The 23,755-nt window shown below is 38.6% G+C and overlaps 1 protein-coding gene across 2 annotated transcripts in view; it reads right to left on the minus strand.

Moving 5' to 3' along the window:
* SLFN12 (schlafen family member 12) overlaps positions 1-23,755 on the minus strand; it is a 44,734-nt gene extending 20,979 nt beyond the window's left edge. The window contains exons 1-3 of one of the 2 annotated variants that reach the window (XM_070482807.1): positions 23,621-23,755; positions 10,149-11,242; positions 8,957-9,037 (exon numbers count right to left, since the gene is read on the minus strand). In XM_070482807.1, the coding sequence (XP_070338908.1) occupies positions 8,957-9,037; positions 10,149-11,202 (1,135 nt within the window). In that variant the 5' untranslated portion in view covers positions 11,203-11,242; positions 23,621-23,755. Of the gene's footprint in view, positions 1-8,914; positions 9,038-10,148; positions 11,243-23,620 lie in introns of both variants that reach the window. The other variant, XM_044745520.2, reaches the window with a different exon arrangement.

Consider the following 23,755-nt stretch of genomic DNA (forward strand, 5'->3'; position numbering starts at 1 on the left):
TACAAATTTTTTGACAGGATAGAAAAAGAAGAAATAATCCCCAACTCATTTTGATTCCATGGTTATTTTGATACAAACATTAGACAAAGAAAGAAAGAGGACCATTACTAGCCCTTGAATTACTAGCTCATGGACTTAGATGCAAAAATTCCGAATGAAATATTAGCAAATTGAATAAAAGTGTATAAAAGAGATTATACTCCAATATCCATTTGGATTTGTTACAGGAATGCAAAAATGGTTTAATATAAAACAGTAACATATCATTTGTCAATTAACAAATTAAAGGGATAAACATATGATCACGTCAACAGAAATAGAAAATGTGCTTGATAAAATTCAATATTCATTCATAATAGAAAGAAAAGGCATTTAGTGAACTACGAATATCATTGAACATCCTTAAGCTGATAAATGTTTTATTCAAAAATACCTAAAGCAAACCTCAATTTAAATGAGAAAGCCACAGAAGTATAAAGATTCAAAATGAGACCATTTCCATTCAGAATTATAGTGAAAGTCCTCATTGGTTCATTAAGACAAGAAAAAATTAAAAGCATAAAGATTGGGGAAAAAATTTAAAGCATAAAGCATAAAAATTAAAAGCAGAAGGAGACAAAATATTTTATAATCAGTATAAGTGTTTACAAAGAATATAAAAAGTATCTATAGGAGTCCAGCCTGGTGGCGCAGTGGTTAAGTGCACACATTCCACTTTGGCGGCCCAGGGTTCACAGGTTTGGATCCCGGGTGCAGACATGGCACCATTTGGCAAGCCATGCTGTGGTAGGCATCCACATATAAAGTAGAGGAAGATGGGCACAGGTGTTAGCTCAGGGCCAGTCTTCCTCAGCAAAAAGAGGAGGATTGACAGCAGATGTTAGCTCAGGGCTAGTCTTCCTCAAAAAAAAATAATAATCTATAGGAAAAGTATTAAAAATAAAAAGAAAGTCTACTGAGGTGGTCTAATATAAAATCAACAGCATTTCTACACACCAGAAATAAACACTAAGAAAATGTACCTTTTAAAGAAAAACATCATTTACAACAACAAATATTAAAAGAACCTAGTAACAAAAGACTTAACAATAAATTTAACAGAAGACGTACAAAACTTGAGTGACATCGGCATCATGGTGGTGTGAGCTTGCCTGGGACTCTCTCCCCTCCAACGTACAACAAAAAGGAGCAACCATATTCCAACAAAAAATATCCTAATAGGATAGGAATCCTTCAAGACCCACAGCAGCCAAACAATGGAGGGTGGAGAGGCTGGAGCCCTCCTCGGAGGAGCTGGAACGAGGTAAGAGAGAACTTTGCTCCCGCCTCTAGAGACTGGGATTGCTGCCGCGGGTGAGGGAAGGAGCGGGGGAGGGGCTGTGCATCTGTGGGATCACCCAGGACTCCCTAGCGCCCTTGCAGCCTAGAAGGAAGCCCTCTAACAGGGCAAAAGCTTTTGTGTGGAGTGACCCCATCAAGCCAAGGCCCCAGGAAACCAGATATCAAGAGCTGATTGGGAAACCTGGGTCTGCAAGCAAGAGAAAGTGCCTCCTGCCGCACTATCCACCTGGGCCTGCCATCCTCGGCTGAAGGTGGAGGGCTCAGAATATGTGGCTCTCGACCCCCATCCAGTGGCAACAGGCTGTAACTGCAGCCAAATAATATCACTATGCGAAAAAATCATTCTAGCATCAAACAATTCATAAAAGCTCCAGACCAGAAGAAAAACAATAAAAACACAGAATTATGTCCTGAGGACTTGGAAATAAGTAAACTAAATGACAATGAATTCAGAATAGCTATTGTCAAAAAATTCAATAAGGTAAAAGAAAATATAGAGAAACAATTCAACGAGTTCTGGCGTAACATCACAAAAGAGATTGAAACTACAAAGAAGAATCAATCAGAAATACTAGAGATGAAAAATACAATGGATCAGATAAAACAAAATACGGATTCCCTGAATGCCCATATGGACACCATAGAGGAGCAAATCAGCATAATTGAAGATAGACAGGTTGAATGGCTCCAGACAGAGGAAGAGAGAGAACTAAGACTAACAAGAAATGAAGAAAATCTCCAAAAATATCCGACTCAATGAAGAAATGCAACATAAGAATTATAGGTATCCCTGAAGGTGAAGAAAAGGAGAATGGAGCAGAAAGCATGCTCAAAGAAATAATAGCAGAGCACTTCCCAAATCTAGGGAATGAGAGGGAAATGTGTGTGGAGGAAGCTTTCAGATCTCCTAGATATATGAATGTAAAAAGACCTACTGCAAGGCATATAGTAGTAAAACTGGCAAAAATGAATGACAAAGAAAGAATACTCAGGGCAGCAAGGCAGAAGAAAATAAGCTACAAAGGAACCCCTATCAGACTTTCAGTGGATTTCTCCACAGAAACCTTACAAGCTAGGAGAGATTGGAATGACATATTCAAAACTTTAAAAGATAAAAATCTTCAGCCAAAAATACTCTATCCAGCAAAAATATCCTTCAGATATGAGGGAGCTAAATTAAATCCTTTCCAGACAAAAAAAAAAAAGCTAAGGGACTTCATAGCCACGAGATGCCCCCTACAAGAAATCCTCAAAAAGGCCCTCATACCTGAAAAAAGAAAAAAAGGAAGAAAGGGCTCACAAAACACAGAGTAGGAGACAAACAGATAGAATCAGAATAGGATAGCAAATATTCAAGACTAGCCGTAAGATAAAGAGAAGGAAGAGACCAAAAACAAAGACAATCATCACTTTAACCACAAACTCACAACACAAGTTGGAATAAGATATGAGAATAACTTAGGAGGGGAGGAGGAAAGGGAGTGAATCAGTTTAGGCTAAGGAAATAAGAGGCCACCAGAAAATGGACCATGTTATGCACGACATTCTGAATACAAACTTCAGGGTAGCCACTAAACTAAAAAACAAAACAGATACACAAAAAATAAATAAGGAAAAAGCAAAGAAACCCAGCATAAGAAATTGCAGAAGTCAATGGGTAAGCTAAAACACACAGGACGAGAAACAAAGGAAATGCAGGAAAACCACAAAACAAGTGACAGAATGGCAGAATTAAGCCCTCAGACATCAATAATCACCCCCAATGTAACAGGATTGAATTATCCAATAAAAAGACACAGAATGGCAAGATGTATTAAAGAACAAGATCCAACAATTTGTTGCCTCCAGGAAACACATCTCAGCTCCAATGACAAATACAGGCTCAGAGTGAAAGGGTGGAAGACGATACTCCAAGCTAATGGCAAACAAAAGAGAGCAGGTGTTGCAATACTTATATCAGACAAAGTAGACTTCAAGATAACGAAGGTAAAGAGAGACACAGAGGGTCAGTATATAATGATCAAAGGGACTCTACATCAAGAAGAAATAACGCTTATAAATATCTATGCACCCAACACAAGAGCACCAAAGTTCATAAAGCAACTATTAACAAACCTAAAAGAAGATAACAAAAATAACACAATAATAGGAGGGGACCTCAACACCCTACTCACATCATTGGACAGATCATCCAGACAGAAAATCAACAAGGAAACAGTGGAATTAAACGAAAAGCTAAAACAGGTGGACTTAGACATATATAGAACACTCCATCCAAAAACAGCAGAATCCACATTCTTCTGAAGTGAGCATGGAACATTCTCAAGGATAGACCATATGTTGGGAAACAAGGCAAGCCACTATAAATTTTAAAAAGTTGAAATAATAACAAGCATCTTCTCCAATCATAATGCTATAAAGCTAGAAATTAATTACAAGAAAAAAGCTGAGAAAGAGACAAAGATGTGCAGACTAAACAATATGCTATTGAACAAGCAATGGATCATTGAAGAAATTAAAGAAGAAATGAACAAATACCTGGAGACAAATGAAAATGATAACATGCCATACCAACTCATATGGGATACAGCAAAAGCTGTATTAGGAGGGAAATTCATTGCAATACAGGCACACCTTAACAAACAAGAAAAATCCCAAATAAGCAATCTCAAATTACACCTAACTGAATTAGAGAAAGAAGAACAAACAAAGCCCAAAGTCAGCAGAAGGAGAGAAATAATAAAAATCAGAGCAGACATAAATGCTATTGAAACAAAAAAGGCAGTAGAAAGGATCAATGAAACAAAGAGCTGGTTCTTTGAGGAGATAAATAAAACTGACAAACCCCTAGCCAGACTTACAAGGAAAAAAAGAGAGAAAGCTCAAATAAACAAAATCAGAAATGAAAGAGGAGAAATAACAACAGAAATACAATGGATTATAAGAGAATACTATGAAAAACTATATGCCAATAGAATGGATAACCTAGAGGAAGTGGATAAATTCTTAGACTCTTACAATCTCCCAAAGCTAAGTCAAGAAGAAGCAGATAATCTGAACAGACCAATCACAAGGAGAGAGACTGAAACAGCAATCAAAAACATCCCAAAGAATAAAACCCCAGGACCAGATGGCTTTCCTGGGGAATTCTACCAAACTTTCAGAGAGGATTTAATACCTATCCTTTTCAAGCTATTCCAAAAAATTAGGGAGGATGGAACACTTCCTAACACATTCTACAAGGCCAACATCATGCTAATACCAAAGCCTGACAGGGACAGCATGAAAAAGAACTACAAGTCAATATCACTGATGAAGATACATGCAAAAATTTTCAACAAAATTTTGGCAACCTGAACTCAGCAATTCATCAAAAGGATCATACATCATGATCAAGTGGGGTTCATACCAGGGACACAGGGATGGTTCAACATCCACAAATCAATCAACGTGATACACCACATCAACAAATTGAGGAATAAAAATCACATGATCATCTCAATAGATGCAGAGAAAGCATTTGACAAGATCCAACAGCCATTTATGATAAAAACTCTGCACAAAACGGAGATAGAAGGAAATTACCTCAACATAATAAAGGCCATATACAACAAACCCACAGCCAACATCATACTCAATGGGCAAAAACTGAGCACCATCCCCTGAAAACAGGAGTGAGACAAGGATGCCCACTATCACCACTCTTATTCAACATAGTACTGGAGGTTTTGGTCAGAGCAATTAGGCAAGAGAAAGGAATAAAAGGAATCCAAATAGGGAGTGAAGAAGTGAAACTCTTGCTGGTTGCAGACGGCATGATCTTATATATAGAAAACCCTAAAGAATGCTTCAGAAAACTTTTAGAAGTAATCAACAACTACAGCAAAGTTGCCGGGTATAAAATCAACATACATAAGTCAGTAGCAGTTCTATACTCTAATAACGAACTAACAGAAAAAGAACTCAAGAACACAATACCATTCACAATCGCAACAAACAGAATAAAATACCTCGGGGGTGAATTTAACTAAGGAAGTCAAAGACTTATACAACGAAAATTACAAGGCTTTCCTGAAAGAAATTGATGACGACATAAAGAGATGGAAGGAAATTCTATGCATGTGGATTGTAAGAATAAACATAGTTATAATGTCCACACTACCTAAAGCAATCTACAGATTCAATGCAGTCCCAATCTGAATCTCAAGGACGTTCTTTACAGAAAGAGAACAAAGAATCCTAAAATTCATGTGGGGCAACAAAATATCCAGAATTGCTAAAGCAATCCTGAGAAAAAAGAACAAAGCTGGAGGCATCACAATCCCTGACTTCAAAACATACTAGAAAGCTACAGTAATCAAAACAGCATGGTACTGGTACCAAAACAGGTGCACAGATCAATGGAACAGAATTGAAAGCCCAGAAATAAAACCACACATCTATGGACAGCTAATCTTTGACAAAGGAGCTGAGGGCATACAATGCAGAAAAGAAAGTCTTTTCAACAAATGGTGCTGGGAAAACTGGAAAGCCACATGTAAAAAAGTGAAAATTGACCATTGTTTTTCACCATTCACAAAAATAAACTCAAAATGGATCAAAAACCTAAAGGTAAGACCTGAAACCATAAGACTTCTGAAGAAAATGTAGGCAGTACACTCTTTGACATCAGTATCAAAAGGATCTCTTCAGACACCATGTCTTCTCAGACAAGGGAAACAATAGAAAGAATAAACAAATGGGACTTCATCAGACTAAAGAGCTTCTTCAAGGCAAGGGAAAACAGGATTAAACAAAACAACCCACCAAATGGGAAAAAATATTTGCAAGTCATATATTCGACAAAGGGTTAATCTTCATAATATATAAAGAAATCACACAACTCAACAACGAAAAATCAAACAACCTGATCAAAAAATGGGCAGGGGACATGAACAGACATTTCTCCAAAGAAGAAATACGGATGGCCAATAGGCACATGAAAACATGTTCATCATAACTGATCATTGGGGAAATGCAAATCAAAACTACACTAAGATACCACCTTACACCCATTAGAATGGCAAAAATAACCAAAACAAAAAATAACAAATGTTGCAGAGGTTGTGGAGAAAAAGGAACCCTCATACATTGCTGGTGGGAATGCAAAGTGGTGCAGCCACTATGGAAAACAGTATGGAGATTTCTCAAAAAATTTAAAATAGAAATATCATATGACCCAGCTATCCCACTACTGGGTATCTATCCAAAGAATGTGAAATCAGCAATTCCGAAAGTCCCATGCACCCCTATGTTCATTGCAGCAGCATTTACAATAGCCAAGATGTGGAAGCAATCTACGTGCCCATCAACTGATGATTGGATAAAGAAGATATGGTGTATATATATACAATGGAATACTACTCAGCCATAAAAAAAGAACAAAATCGTCCCATTCACAACAACATGGATGGACCTTGAGGGAATTATGTTAAGTGAAGTAAGCCAGATAGAGAAAGACAATTTCCATATGACTCCACTCATATGTGGAATTTAAACATGTGGACACAGAGAACAGATTAGTGGCTACCAGGGGAAAGGGGGGTGGGGCTGGGCACAAAGGGTGAAGTGGTGCACCTACAACATGACTGAAAAACAATAATGTACAACTGAAATTTCACAAGGTTGTAAACTATCATAAACTCAATAAAAATTAACTTAAAAAATAAAAATAAAAAAAGATGTATAAAACTTGTATGCAGAAATTTATAAGTAAGTGGAGAGATTTCCTATGTTCAAGAGTACAGAGACTGACTGATGTAAATACGTAATCTCTTCCCAAACCTATCTAGAGATTCATCGTAACTACAATCAAAATCCCCAAAGGATTTTTTGTTGCACTTAAGCAGATTCTAAAATTTATATGATAGATTAAATGACTAAAATTACCAAGACACTCTCAAAGAAAAAGAACAAAAGTAGGGGGATTTACTCTACCAGATACTGGTACTTAGTATAAGCTTACAATTTTAAGACGGTATCGTGTACATAGGGATAGACAAACTGACCAAGGGAACGTAACAGACACTCCAGAAACAGGGCTCTACATGGATATATGTAGTAATATGCTGGAGGCGGTAGCAAATGAGTCAGTGAACGTGGAACTATTCAGTAACTGGAGGTGGAAAAGTGTTTATCCACATGGAATAAATGAAATAGCACCCCTACATCACTGTCTGTTGAGATGGATTGAGGATTTAAATGTTAAATGTAATGTGCAAAACTTTGAAACTTCTGGAAGAAAATGAAAGGAAATACCATTCTAATCTTAAGGTAGAAAAGGATCTCTTACACAGGCACAAAGAGCACTAAACCACAAAATTAAAAGATGGTACGTTTGATTATACTAAAATTTGAAACTACTGATGATCATAGTATGCCTTAAGAAAACAGAAAATGGAAGCCACAAACTTGGAAAGTACATCTGTACTCTGTAATACCTACGATCAAAAGAGGATTTGGGATCTAGAATCTGTAAATTACTCCTACAACTCAATTGCAAAAAAACAAAATCCTAATAGAAAAATGGGCAAAAGACAGAATAGGTATTTCATAGAAGATGAAATACATATGCCCAATAAGTATATAAAGAGGCGCTCAACGAAATTAACAATCAGGGAAATGCACAGCACAAAGAGATACAATTTGTACCTTTTGACTAGGAAGAAGGAGGGTGAGAAAGAGGAGGAGAAGAAAGATGATGAGAACTCTGACAACTGCAGAAGACGTGGCATTCCTAATATATTGTTGATGGGAGCAAAGTGACCCATCTACTCTGGAAAACAATTTGGCATTTCCTTATTACTTGAATATTCACATGCCTCCTGACCCACCAATTCCACTTCTAGGAATGCACTCAAGCAAAACTTGCAGATATGTACTAGAAGACGGAACAAGAGTATTCAAGGTAACACTGTTCATATAGTAGAAAACATGTTGCCCATAAACAGTAACAACAAAAACAGATAAATCAGAGATGGGGAGAACTGATGGCATTTCCTCAGTAATTGAATATAGCCATGTGGCCCCAATCTAGACTTCCCAGTTGACATGATATACTTCCTTTTTTGTTTCAACTAAACTGAGTTGAGTTTCTCTTACTTTCAATTAAAGGCGTTCCTATTACACCAAGAAAACTCTAATCAAAATCTATGGAATTATACTTCGACATAATCAATGACTAAAAACACTTAAATATTCCCATAAACACCAGAATGTGCTTTGATGACAAATTTCAAGATAAAATCTGGGGGCCGGCCCCGTGGCCGAGTGGTTGGGTTTGCACGTTCTGCTTCGGAGTTCCAGGGTTTCGCCGGTTCGGATCCTGGGCGCGGACCTAGCACTGCTCATTGGGCCGTGCTGGGGCAGCGTCCCATATGGCACAGCTAGAGGGACCTAAACTAGAATATATGGCTATGTACTGGCGGGTTTGGGGGAGAAGAAGAAAAAAAATTTCAAGTTAAAGCTGATCTAAAGAGAAGGAGGCTTGAACACATTCACACCAACAAGTCCAAAGAAGCCAGAATAAAACTACCTGGAAGGTGACATCTCTGCTCCCAACTTTCCAAATGCTTACAATTATCAACAGGCTGACTCCGGGGAATTGGTGACAACCTACTTCGCTGAAGCCCCATCTCTTCAAATAAGCTGGAAAAATCTTAAAAAAACAAAAAGACGTTCTTAATTTGCCACAGAGGAGAGCCCCAACTAACTAAAGCATAGTTGATCGAACGTCTGCTTAGAAGAACCCCATTTTCCCAATAGAAATATTGTTATTAGACATTGCGGTTAGATTCCTAGGTCAGACACAAATTGTAAATTTAATCCTTGATGCTGCTGAAACATACTATACCTGGAATGAAAATTAATGGGAAAAATGTTTTAATAGTAATTGAATACCTTACCATATAACTGGGTTCATTTTACAAGCAATTAGAATTAGAAGATGTGATGGCTAGTGACGGAGAGCTGAGTTTTGTGCAGATTCTAAGGAAGAAGCTTGTGTTTTCAGAGATTTTAGAAGTTGCTAGTGCTGGTATAATTTCATTTGAGGCTTTCCTTTTCCAAAATAAGATAAAATAGCAACATTTTTCTTTCGTTAGTCCAATTTAGGGTTATATTTTGCCTCACAAATGGAAAAAACAGGAGAGGAAGAGGTTTTAAGGGAAATAAGTGGAAAGATGAAAGAGCAAGTAAACAAAAGAGGCAAGTATTCCTGAAAGAAAGAAATGGTTGGGGCTGGCTCAGTGGTTAAGTTTGCACGCTGTGCTTCAGCAGCCCGGGATGCCTTGGTTCAGATCCTGGGTGCAGACCTACGGCACTCATCAAGCCATGCTGTGGCAGCGACCCACATACAAAAGAGGGGACCACTGGCACAGATGTCAGCCCAGGGCCAATCTTCCCCACAAAAAAACAAAAAGAAATGGTCAGTTACTGAGACTGAGATCAGAAAGAAAAAGGAGGAGGATTGAACAGGCTTTCTTTGAAAGTGTATAAAGAGGTGGTAGGGAAGAAAAACAGGGCTAATTGGATCTTTGCACCGGTAGTATTACTGAAAGAAGATAATGTGCTTTCTGTATGGAATAGCTATGTTCTAAGCGAGCAGAAGAAAACAAGAGATAGTAAACTCCTGATTGCATCCACCAGAGATTCGTAAATTAGGTATTGAAATCTGAGGATTACTGATCTTGCCCCAAATCCCAAAGAAAAAACCTTCCTGCCACCCTAGCCAAATGTAGCCTTATTTCTAAAGATCAGAAATTCCTTACGTGGTCCTTCCTCACTTGGTTCAGCATCCACCATGAACCGGATCCATTCATTCACGGTCATCTGCCTCACACGGTTGTCTTCCACATGCCAGGAGTCCGGCTCTTTAGCAAACACGGCACAGCAGAATCGCTGTATTTTGAGAGCACAAACATACCCACAAAGATGTCCTTCATCATATACTCCAAGGAATTTGTGTGAGTATTTTATCTCCCTATTCCTCCCACAGAAGTGATAGACAGGCAGCTTCCTAATGGATGTTTCTATTTCTCCTTTCCACTTGTCAAGATCACTTGATTCTGCTCTAAGGCCAATCACTTGTTTATCTTCACTTACACCAATAAACAAATATCCCCCATCAGTATTTGCAAATGCAGAAACATACTGAGGGAGAATCTCTTTAATGCGTTGAAACCACTTTTCTGTCGAGAACTGTTTCATTTCAACATGCGTGGATTCAGTAAAAGTGAGTTTTTCTTTATACCTAAGTTCCATCCTGTTAAAAAAGTCAGCAGCTGCGGCCTCTATGTTACTTTCTTCTTGTACACCAAAACACAACCTCTTTGGCGGCGATAACGGTTTTGGAGACAATACCTCTCCTCTTTCTTTCCTGTCTTTGAGGAACTCCAGTGCAGCAATGGGATCCATGACTTTTGCAGATGTTATATCTCTTTTGTACAAATTGGAGCTCAAGGTGACAATTTTCAGACCAGGGATTTCTGAGCTCCATGATTTGACAAAAATCAGAAAGTAATTATCTTGCTGCATGAAGTCCAGGTATTTACGAACGCACGGAAGCAAATTCCCAAAAGAATTTTCCAAATCTAATCCTATTCCATCAGTTTTGAAACTATAGTTTTCATTCTCAATTTCGGCCTTGATCACGCCCCCTCCAGAATTCAGTTCAGCACACACAGCTCGTGAGATTTTATCATTCTGCTTTTTTCTCAGTTGACGATCTTTCATTTTATTTCTATTCTTCTCCCCAAGAGTGACTCTTCCCACATCCAGAACCAGCTCAGCATAGTTAGTTTGCAAATCAATACAGATGTCCATTTTCCCAGGAGCTGTTCAATTTCCAAGCGGAAATCTTTTTCTGTAAAACAGACAGAGCCATTAGAATAGGACCTGAGCAGGAGAGACAGCCCGTTCTGTATTGAGAGGCAAACCCAGCAAAACCTTTTGCTGTGTATATTCCACTAAACACCACGGTAAGGGTACAGGTATGAAATGACTTTGTTGGATAGATTTTGAGCTGAGACTATAATAATTTCTACTCTTACTAAATTTTTGAATTGTTTGCCATAGTATTATATGATCCTTTTCTAATTGTTTAATCTCATCTTTATCTGCGTTTAAATGTCCTTGCTAATCCCTAATATTGTATTACATGTTTTCTCTCTCCTTTCCTTACATAAGCCCCTGAGGGGAGCCTGAGTTTTTGATCATCTCAGTGAACCAAGTTTTAGTTTTACATATTAATTCTACTTTTACTTTTATTTTAATAATTTCAACTTTTATCTAAATTAGTTACTGCCTTTAATTGGGAAATCCTTTGGGAAAATTCTAAGTTGGGGTCTAAGGACATCCAGCAATATGCCATGATGATAATTTTTCCTTCTTGCAAGGATGAATTAGATTCACAAATTCTAGCCACAGATCTTAAGCAAGGAGTCCCAAGTCACTGCGCTCTTTTCCTGTCAGGTATCCACATATTTTCAATGAGGTAAAATTCTTATATACAAAACATCTACTTTAGTCTAAGTATTCTGAATTCATTAGCTCTGTCCCTTTAAGGTCTACTGACATCACTGCTGTGCCATAGATGGCCCAGAAACAGTTGAGAGCAGAGTCCCATCATAGGTAGTAACCACAACACTAGGAAAGGTTATAAAGGGGTCAGAATATTCCTGTCCACTGGTGGACCAGCATCCTGCAAAGACTCAGCTGTAGACTGTGGATGCCGCTTCTATCTCTGTAAATTCCAGATCACATGTAAGCAATTGTTATGGATTGAAGATTGTGACCCTCCAAAATTCATATGTTGACCCCTCCCCTGCCATGTGATGGTATTAGGAGGTAGGGCCTTTGGGAGGTAATTAGGATGAGATGAGGTCATGAGGGTGGAGCCTTCACGGATAAGATTAGTGCCCTTATAAGAATCACAAGAGAGCTTGCTTCCCCTCTCTGCTCTCCATCATATGAGGATACAATGAGAAGTCGGTAGTCTGCAAACAGAAGAGGCTCCTCACCAGAATCTGACCATGCTGGCACCCTGATCTTGGACTTCTCAGCCTCCAAAACTCTGAGAAATAAATTTCTGTTGTTTATAAACCAATCAGTCTATGGTATTTTTGTAATAGCAGCCAGAGATAAGACACAACAATAATTCTGGGACCCCAGACCATTTGGACAATCGGAGTGAAATCAGGAAAACTCATATGCCAGTCATGACCATTCCATACAGAAGAAAAAAAGAACATATATTCCACATGACACTTAGCAAATTACAGGGGCAGGCTAGGTGTTCAATAAATGCCACCACTTCACATGCACCAGAATAGTCACCACTCCCCAGGTGATCTGGGGTCCCTGTGCCTCTGCATAGGTGTGCCCTGAGATTCAAATGCCCTCCTCCACTTATATCACCTGATAAACTCCTCTCATCCTTCTCAGAACTCCCATGTCTGTCCTGCTCTCCTGGGGACTCCCACAGAACTTTGTATCCATACTGGACACAAAACTCATCACGGATCCAGGGAAATCTTCAGAAACAGAGCACTGGAGAGTCCAGAGCAGTTGTTTTCAAACTACTGGCAATCAGGTGAGGGCTCCTAGAGGTTTGAGACACCAGAATGAAGATCATTGGGGGCTAGCTAATTCTGACCTACACCCTAGGCTCTGACTTTCTCTAATAGCAATAACTCCAGTCTTGGACAAAATTTCTTTTTCAGATAGTCTAATTTCACTATGGATCTAGGGTGAATCTTTACAAACAGAGCATGGAATAGTCCAGAGAAGACATTTTCAAAGGACGGAAAAATAAGTGAGGGCTCCTTATCATTTAGGACACAAGGAGGAAAGGCTCGTGGCCTGGTTCCTGCCTTGGACCCTGAACCTCAGGGGGTACAGAGCACTCTCCACACTCTGGAATGCTTTCCTTGAAATTTTCTAAGCCCCTTCCAGTGCTCAGGACCAGTCAGGGCCAGCAGTGTCATCCTGGAAGGGTGTCCAAGCCTGGACAAAACTGCATGGCCAAGGTCCCCATTTATCCCCTTTGCAGAGCTCAATGGTCCTCTACCCAAGGAGCCCTGGGACTCATGCCTATTGAGGTGTCCCGGGACCTCACATCTAGGTTCCAGGAGAATAGGGTGGTTCTACAGATGGAATTTTTGTGTCCCCTCAAAATTCATATGTTGAAACCTAATCCCCAATGTGATGATGCTCGGAGCTGGGGCCTTTGGGAGGGCTCCACCCTCATGAATGGGATTAGTACTCTTATAAAAGAGACCCCAGAGAGCAGCCTGTCCTTACCATTGAGGACACAGAGAAAAGACAGCCATCTATGGACCAGGAAGCAGGCCCTCTCCAGACACCAAACATCCTAACACCTTAATCTGGACTTCCCAGCCTCCAGAACTATGAGAAATAAGTTTCTGTTGTTTACAAGCCACGCAGTTTATGATATTTTGTTAGAGCAGCATGAACAGACTAAGACACCTGGCAAGTGGATCACCCCTCCTTGGCTGAAGCAGTATTTCTTTCAGAAGACTGAGTAAGACTGAATTGCCAGAGTGGTGCTGATGTGATTTTAGTCAACTTAAATTGTTTACATTGTCAGAGACCCCACAAAAAGTATTTTCTTGGATAGAATTCACCAGCAAAACCACCTAGTCCAGGGCTTTTCTTTGTTGGGAGGGTTTTGATCACTGATTCAATCTTCTTGATAATTATAGATCAATTCATATTTTCCATTTCCTCCTGATTCAGTCTTGACAGGTTGTGTGCTTCTAACAATTTGTGCATTTCATCTAGGTTATCCAGTTTGTTGGTGTACAACTGTTCATAGTACTCTCTTATAATCCTTTTTGTTTCTGTAAAATTGTTAGCAATGTCCCTTCTTTCATTTCTGATTTTAGGTAGAGTTTTATTTTTTTTTTTCCTCTGTCGATATGGGCAAAGGCTTGTCAATTTTGTTGATTTTTCAAAAAACCAACTTAGTTTCATTTTTTTTCCTATTGTTTTTCTTTTCTCTATTTCATTTAATTCTGCTCTAATTTTTATTATTTCCTTCCTTCTGCTAACTTTGGGTTTAGTTTGTTCTTTTTCTAGTTCTTTGAGGTGTAAAATTAGGTTGTTGATTTGAGATCTTTCTTCTTTTTTAATGTAGGCATCTACTGCTATACAGATCCTTCTTAGTGCTGCTTTTGCTGCATCCCATAAGTTTTAGCATATTGTATTTCTGTTTTCATTTGTCTCAAGATATTTTCTAATTTCCCTTGTGATTTTTTCTTTGACCTGTTGGTTGTTCAAGAGTGTTATTTAATTTTCACAATTTGTGATTTTTCCAGTTTTCCTTCTATTACTGGTTTCTAGTTTAGCTACATTGTGATCAGAAAAGATACTTTGTATAATTCTGACCTTTTAAAATTTGTTAATACTTGTTTTGTGGCCTAACATGTGGTCTAGGAGAACATTCCACGTGCATTGAGAAGAATATATATTCTGTCATTGTTGAGCAGAGTGTTCTGTATATGTCTGTTAGATCCAGTTGGTTTATGGTGTTGTTCAAGTCTTCCATTTCCTTATTGATCTTGTCTAATTCTTTTATCCATTATTAAAAGTGGGATATTGAAGACTCCAACTATTATTATAGAGCTATCTATTTCTTCCTAGAATTTTGTTAACGTTTGCTTCATATATTTAGGAGCTCTGATGTTTGGTGCATACATGTTTATAACTATTACATATTCTTGGTGAATTGATCCTTTTATCATAATACAACGTCCTTCTTTGTCTCTTGTAACTATTTTCGACTTAAAGTCTCCTTTGTCTGATATTAATGTAGCCACCTCTGCTCTCTTCTGGTTACTATTTGCAGAAAATACCTTTCTCCACCTTTCATTTCCATCTAAAGTGTCCTTAGATCTAAAGTGAGTCTTTTGTAAACAGCATATAAATGGATCCTGTTGATTTTTAAAATCTATTCTGCTAACCTATGTCTTTTGATTGGGTGGGGTAATCCATTTACACTGAAAGTAATTACTGACAGGGAAGTAATTTTGCCATTTTGTTACTTGTCTTCGGTATATGTTATAGATTTTTTTGTCCCTCATTTCCTGCCTTTCTGCCTTCCTTTGAGTTTAATTAACTTTTTTATGCATAGTTTACTTTAGGTTTTATTCTTGGTGTTGTATGTTCTATGAGTTTGGACAAATGTATAACATAATAATAACATGTATAACATTGTACTGTCACACAGAGTGCTTTCACTGCTATAAAAGTGCTCTGTGCTCTGCCTATCCATTCCTCCCTGACCTCCGATCCCTGACAACCACCGATCTTTTTACTATCTCAACAGTTTTGCCTTTTCCAGAATGTCATATAGTTGGAGTCATACAGTATAGCCTTTTCAAATTGGCTTCTTTCACTTACTGGTACACACTTAAGGTTCCTCCATGTATTTTCATGACCTGATAGCTCATTTCTTTTCAGCGCTGAATAACATTCCATTGTCTAGACAAACCACAGTTCATCATTCACCTATTGAAGGACATCTTGGTTGCTTCCAAGTTTTGGCTATTGTGAACTGAGCTGCTAAAATATCCACGGGCAGGTTTTTATGTGGACATAAGATTTCAACTCTTTTGGGTAAATACCAAAGATCATGATTGCTAGATTGTATGGTAAGAATATGCTTAATTTTGTAAGAAACTGCCAAACTGTCTTCCAAAGTGGTTATACCATTTTACATTCCCACCAGCAATGACTAAGAGTTCCTATTGTTTCACATCCTTGCCAACATTTAGTGTTGTCAGTGTTCTGAATTTTAGCCATTCTAATAGGTGTGTAGTGGTATCTTGTTTTAATTTGCATTTCGCTGATGACAAATGATGGGGGCATGTTTTCATATGCTTATTTGCCACCTGTATAACTTCTTTGGTGAAATATTTGTTAAGGTCTTTGGCTCATTTTTTAACCATCTTATTGTTGAGTTTTAAGAATTCTTTGTATATTTTGAACAACAATATTTTATCAGATATGTCTTTTACAAATATTTTTCCCCAGTCTATGCCTTGTTTTCTCATTCTCTTGACATTACCTTTTGTAGAGCACAAGTTTTTAGTTTTAATGAAGTTCAGCTTATCAAATTCTTTATCTCATGGATTATGCCCTTGGTGTGTATCTAAAAGGTCATCACCATACCCAAGGCCACCTAGGTTCTCTCCTACATTATTTTCTAGGAGTCTTATAGTTTTGAATTTTCCGTTTAGGTCTGTGATCCATTTTGAGTTAGTTTCTGTGTCTAGATTCATTTTTTTTTTTTGGCATGTGAATGTCCAGTAGTTCCAGCACCACTTGTTGAAATGACTATATTTGCTCCATTGCATTGTCTTTGCTCATTTGTCAAAGATCAGTTATCATATTTATGTAGGTCTATTTCTGGGTTCTCTATTTTGTTGCATTAACCTGTTTCTATTCTTTCACCAATACCCTGCTGCCTTGATTATTGTAGCTTTATTGAAGCTACAGGAATTCCTTGACGTCAGGTAGAGTCAGTCCTCCAACTTTGTTGTTCTCCTTCAATATTGTTGGCTATTCAGTTTGTTGATATCCACAAAATATCTTGCTTGGATTTTGATTGGGATTGTATTGAATCTACAGAAAAAGTTGTGAAGAACTGATATCTTGACAATATTGAGTCTTTCTATCAATTAACATGGAATAGCTCTTCACTTATTTAGCTATTCTTTGACTTCTTTCATCACAGTTTTATAGTCTTTGTCATATAGATATTTTACATATTTTGTTATATTTATACTTAAATATTTTATTTTTGGGGTGCTAATGTAAATGGTGTTGTGTTTTTAATTTCAAATTCCACCTGTTCACTGCTGTTATATAGGAAAGTGACTGACTTTTGTATAACAACCTTGTATCCTGAAAGTTTGCTATAACTGCTAATAGTTCCAGGAGATTTTGTTTTTCTTTTATTGTTGATTCTTTTGGATTTTCCACATAGATGATCATGTTATCTGCAAACAAAGACAGTTTTATTTCTTCCTTTGCAATCTGTATGTATTTTATTCTCTTTTCTTGTCCTATTGCATTAGCAAGGACTTCCAATACATTGTTCGAAAGGATATCAAGTTGAGGAAGTTCCCCTCTATTCCTAGTTTACTGAGCTTTTAGCATGAATGGCTGTTGGATTTTGTCAAATGCTTTTCCTGCATCTTTGATATGATTATGTAATTTTTTTTCCTCTTGCCTGCTGATCTAATGGATTACATTGATCAATTTTCAAGTGTTGAACTAGCCCTGCACACCTGGCATAAATCTCACTTGGTCATGGCATATAACTCATTTTATACACCGTTGGATTAAATTTTCTAATATTTTGTTAAAGATTTTTGCATATATGTTCATGAGAGATATTGATCCATAGTTTTCTCTTCTTGTCATATCTTTTTTTTCTGATTTTGATGTTAGAGTAATTCTGGCTTCACAGAATGAGTAAGGAAGTATTCCCTTTGCTTCTATCCTCTGAGATTGTAAAAAAATTGGAATAATTTCTTCCTTAAATATTTGGTAGAATTCACTGGTAAACCCATCTGGGTCTGGTGCTTTCTGTTTTGCAAGGTCATTAATTATTGATTCAATTTCTTTGATAGATATAGGCCTATACAGATTGTCTATTTTTGTGTGTATGAGTTTTGACAGATTGTGTCTTTCAAAGAATTAGTCCATTTCATCTAAGTTATCAAATTTGTGGGCATATAATTGCTCATAGTATTCCTTGATTGTTCTTTTAATGTCCATGCGTTCTGTAGTGATATCTCCTCTTTCATTTCTGATATTACTAATTTGTGTCCTCTATCTTTTTTTCTTAGTTAGCCTGGCAAGAGGCTTATTGATTATATTAATCTTTTCAAAGAACCAGCTTTTTGGTCTTGCTGCTTCTCTCTATTGATTTCTTGTTTTCAGTTCCATTGATTTCAGCTCTAATTCTTCTTCTTTCTTTCCCTCTGCTTACTTTGGATATAATTTGCTCTTCCTTTTCTAGTTTCCTATGGTGGAAACTTAGATTGATTTTAGAGCTTTCTTTTTTTTCTAATTATACATTCAAATGCTATAAATTTCCCTCCAAACAGTGCTTTTGCTGCATCCCACAAATTTTGATAAGTTGTATTTTCATTTTCATTTAGTTCAAAATAATTTTAATTTCTCTTGAAATTTGTTCTTGGACTCATGTAAATTTGAAATGCATTGTTTAATATCCACCCAGTTTGGGATTTTCCAGTTATCTTTTTGTTATTTATTTCTAGTTTAATTCCATCGTGGTCTGAGAGTAGATATTGTATGGTTTCTCTTCTTTTACATTTGTTAAGAAGTGCTTTATGGCCTAGGATGTGATCTATCTTGGTGAATTTAATTGATTTCTGTAGTGATATGTGTTAGTTCCCTTCTGACTTCCTTTTGTTTATTTTCTACAGATATTTTTGTGGTTACCACAGGGATTACATATAACATCCTAAAGTTCTGGTCATCTGTTTTAAGTTGATACCAACTTGACTTCAGTCACATACAAAAACTCTACTTCTTTACAACTCATTCCTCTCTCACTTTGTTAGTGATGTCACAAACTGTCTATTTATATCCTATGTACGATTAAAATAGATTTATAATTTTTATGTATTTTCTTTTAAATCCTGTAGAAAATTAAAAAATGGAGCTACAAATAAAAATTACAATAATACTTATATATATATATTTCTCCACTTGTTTTCCATTACCAAAGACTTTTATATTTTCATATAGGGCAGGTCTAGTGGTAATGAACTCCCACAGCTTTTGTTTGAGAATATCTTAATTTCACATTCATTTTTGAAAGACAGTTTTTCCAGATATAGAATTCTCAGTGGATAGGGCTTTTTTCTTTTAGCATTTTAAATATATTATCCTACACTTTCTGGCCTCCAAGGTTTCTGCTGAGAAACTGGCTGTTAACCTTATTGAAGATCTCTTGTACACGATGAGTTGCTTCTCTCTTGCTGCTTTCAAGATTCTCTTTGACTGTGGCTTTTAACAGTTTGATTATAGTGTGTCTCCATGTGGGTCTCTTTGGGTTTATCCTACTTGGAATTTGCTGAGCTTCTTGATCTGTAGATTCACATCTTTCATGAAATTTAGGAAGTTTTCAGCCATTACTTCTCCAAATAATCTCTCTGCTCCTTTCTCTCCTCTCCTCCTAGACTCCCATAATGTGTATATTGGTCCATTTGATAGTATTCCACAAGTCTCTAAGACTTTGTTTGCTTTCCTTCATTCTTTTTTGTCTGCCCCTCAGGCTTGATTACTTCAATCGTCCTGTCTTAAAATTCACTGATGTTTTTCTTATGCCTTCTCAAATCTGCTGTTGAGCCCCTCTCAATGATGTTTTCAATTCAGTTATTGTATTTTTCAGCTCCAGAGTTTGTTTGCTTTCTTCTCATAATTTCTATTTTTTTGTTGATATTCTCATTTTGCTTGTATATCATTTTCCTGATTTCTTTTGTTCTTTGCCCATTTTTTCCCTTGGCTCTTTGAGCATACAAAAGACAGTTGTTTCAAAGCCTTCATCTAGTATGTCTAATGCCTGGGCTTCCTCAGGGACAAGTTTTGCCATTTCACTTTCTTCTTTTGTATGGGCTATGTTTTCTTGTTTCTTTGTATGCCTTGTGAGTTTTTGTTGAAAAGTGGGCACAGCCACTTCTTCCAGTCTTTGAAGGCTGGCTCTGTGACAAGTCCATCCTTCACTGACTTCCTGAGCATGCTCTGAGCATAGGGAGTCAGTCTCACGTGAAAGCTTAAGGTATTCTCAGGTCTTTTCTGAACATGAGTCCTGCCTGTGATATTCTCAATTCCTCCATATACACGGCTGCTTTTGAATGTCTTCATTTCCCGAAGATCTCACCCCAGCTCCTCCTCCAGGTTTTAGACAGTTATTGAATGTCTCCAGCTCTAATCTTTTATCCCAGGCATCTACAAGTCCATAGTCTCCTTGCAGCTTTCATGAGCAGTGGCTGCCACTTTTCCCCATCTGAGATCTGAGTTAGATGTTACAGAGACCAATCCTTCAGGCAGCCCCACACAGGTAAGAACACTGCAAAAAAAAATCTGTTCTGCCACCTCCCAAGGGAGGGTATTGGGAACTGGGTTGCTACCTCCTCCAGACCAAGACCTTGACATGCTGGGGAGGAGTTGAGGCAAGGGCAAGTAGAAACTTCATGAGATTTCCTACAGTTTTGAATGTGGCATTTTCTTGATTGGGCATCCAGTTGACTGCTTTAGACCTTTGACTATTGGTTCAGCCAGTTTCTGATTGTTTTTCATGTTTCCACAGCGAAATGAAGTGTTGAGGTTTCCTAGTCCACCATTTTGCTGATATTACTTCTGTAATCATTTCTTAATACTGATTTTGATTTGCTAATATGTTAAGACTTTGCATCCAAGATCATGAGTGAGATTGTCTCAAAATTTTTCTTTCTCATATTATTCTTCACAGATGTTGGTATCAGGTTATAGCAGCTTCATAAACTGAGTTGGAAATGTAAGCTGTTTTGTTATTCTTTTAACATTTTACCCAATATGATGAGGTTTTTTTCAGAAGGAGAGTTTGTCATGGTCTGCCATACTGCCACAAACTAAAATAGACAAACAGTTTTGAATCTTGCTTTTCCATGTAATAACATATCATACATAGTCATTTTTCTAAGATAAAGATTAGCTATTCTTTTAAAACCTTGGTAACTTCTGCATAATTTCATATACAGTATTAACATACCATTACTTAACCATTCCCCTACATCTGGGAATTGAAGTTTCTTTCAATTGTTCACTATAACTATACTAGGATCTTGGATCAGTTACACTGACACTTGGACATGCTAATCACATCTCCTAATGTGCAGTGAGTCTAGAGTCTCTGGCAAACTACTTCAAGTCTGTATACAAATATGGTTCCAACATATGTAAAGATTTTTTGACATGGGGAATGGGAGGCCAGAACAAGCAGAAGCAGCAAAAGAAGCAATCTGGCTTCTTTTCTGTAGGAATGGAGCCCTATAGGGGAAAAATCATATAACTGAAGAAAGAGTTTGGATCTGAGGAAGTCAAGGTTGAGGCTAAAACATGAGTTTATACTTGATCCCAGGTGCCCAAATAAGGTAAAATCATGTGTGTATACAAAGTGTACACAGAGAGAGGTTTCTCAAAGTTGAATTACTGGATCAAGCGATCAAATATTTAAAGATCTTGATATATATTGTCAAATGGTTTCCTGAGGAATTCTATCAGGTTTTTCTCTAGCAACTTTATCTCAGGGAGGACTATAGGGCTCTGCTCTGTACCTTTTAGAGGGAGGAGGCTATGGTTCCAAGTCTATTAGAAGGCTGCACCATTTCCTCAGGGTTGCCCAAAAACTCAGAGCTAAGCCAGAAGTAAGCTACCTCCCAAAGAGATCTTGGGACCTAGTCATTTATTCACATAGCCCCTCTGGTCTGGGTCCCTAATAGAAAGCTTTAAACATGACCCTGAGGGGTCCCCCCAATAGAGTAACTAACAGAAGTCTCCACTCCGGGTAGATGAACAACAATAACACCAGATAAGCACAGTCATTTAAATTAAAAACTTAATAATAGTCTTAACGTGGCACAGTTACACAAAAACGCAGAGGGAGACGTGTATTCCTGCCATGCTGTCCTTTCTCCATAGTATTATAGCACAATTCGTGTTCTTTAAACCAAATTTCTTCATATTTCTTACACACGAGGGCTTCCTAAAATGTGGGTGCATCTTTCCTGCTGACCTGACAGAAGAGACTCTCCATCCCTATCCAAAAAGGGGAATCAGTTCCACTTATGCCCAGCTACACAGCCCCAGTGCTACCATCTTCTGGTAACATAAGCCTTGCCAAGCAGCTCCTGCTCTCTATTTCTTCTTGCAGCCTCTGTAACTAGAGCCCTCTTACCTTTCCTCCCAGCCCACCTTCTAGCACCTTCTGCATCAGGCCCTGCCACAGGCGAACGTTTCTGGTTCACCCACCATATGCACATCTCACTACTAAAGTGCTTAAGGAGGATGCTTGCCCATACCGCTTGTAAACTTTGAACCCACAGGAGCTGCGGATGAGTCACTTTATAGAGAACCCAGAGCTTGTGGTTTGGCACTAACCCAACACTGTAGCTATGTGAAACTTTCGTTGATTCTTTTTCGTTGACCACTTTTTCAGGCATACACCTGGAACAAAATCCTTTACAAATATGCTGAAGACTGGAGTTTACCAAATCCCTAGGACCTAAAAAATATTGACTTCACCTTGAACCTTGGATCTAGGTTTACAGGTTAGTTGTTTCCTCTGAAATCTTTTACACTTTTGACTGTGGGGGAAACTGTATCAGACCTGGATTCGGGATTTAGGCTGTGTTGTAAGCTATTTTTAAAGAGGACAGGGATGACATTCACATCTCCTTAGAGTTACGCCAGAATGCAGGTTGGTGGGAACTGCACAGAAAGGTGGGACAGGAGTGACAGGAACTATCTCCTGGGGAACAAAAATCATGGTGCGTTCCTTGCCCTCCTCCTACACTTCGTAGTTCGTTTAGGACGGCATGGTTCTCATCTTTCCCCTCTGCTACATTATAAACCCACTGCAGGGCACCACAGTGGTTGGTGTCTCTTTCTGGATCTAGAAGACAGTTAGTCGGTGACTGGTCAGCCACATTTTACCCACAGAACCTATTCCCCAATTCCCCTCATTTCACGACTCCAGGAGTCCAGGATATCCCCAAGGAGTTCCGGGGAAGTGCACTTGCCTGACCTGTCCACACACCGCTCTGCTCTTCCCGCCTTACTTGCCCCTGCTGAGGCACCGAAGATCCCCCAGCCTCCCATCCCCGAGGCTCTTTAAGGCAGTTCCTGGCCCATACAGAGGCAAACGTCCTGCCCTGACCCCAAACTCCCAAGTGTCCGGATCCCAAGTTCTTAAAAAGCCCGCAATTTGGGGTAGAAGTTGCTACTGAGACAAGAGCCACGGAGCCAACACTCCCAAATGGGAGAGAAATCCGGTCTCCCCGGGGTTTCCCGGGGAGGGAGTGGGAGGTAGGGTTTGCGCTGGGGGCGCCCCAGCTCGACCGGGAGCCAGCTGACTAGGCCTCCCGGGGGTAAGAAAGAAGCCGAGGTTCGCATATCTGACAATGGAAGGTGCCAAACTTACCCGCGAGCGCGCCGCTCCCCGGAGGCACGGTCCCTTACCGCTACGCGAGCCCAGCCAGCCGCCAGCGGCGAGGTCCCTGAAAGACTGCGCTCCGGGCCAGCGACGCCGCCGCCCCGCCTCCCCGCTCTGGGCGTG

This window comes from Equus asinus, chromosome 13 (assembly GCF_041296235.1).
Source record: "Equus asinus isolate D_3611 breed Donkey chromosome 13, EquAss-T2T_v2, whole genome shotgun sequence".
NCBI classification, from domain to species: Eukaryota; Metazoa; Chordata; class Mammalia; order Perissodactyla; family Equidae; genus Equus; species Equus asinus.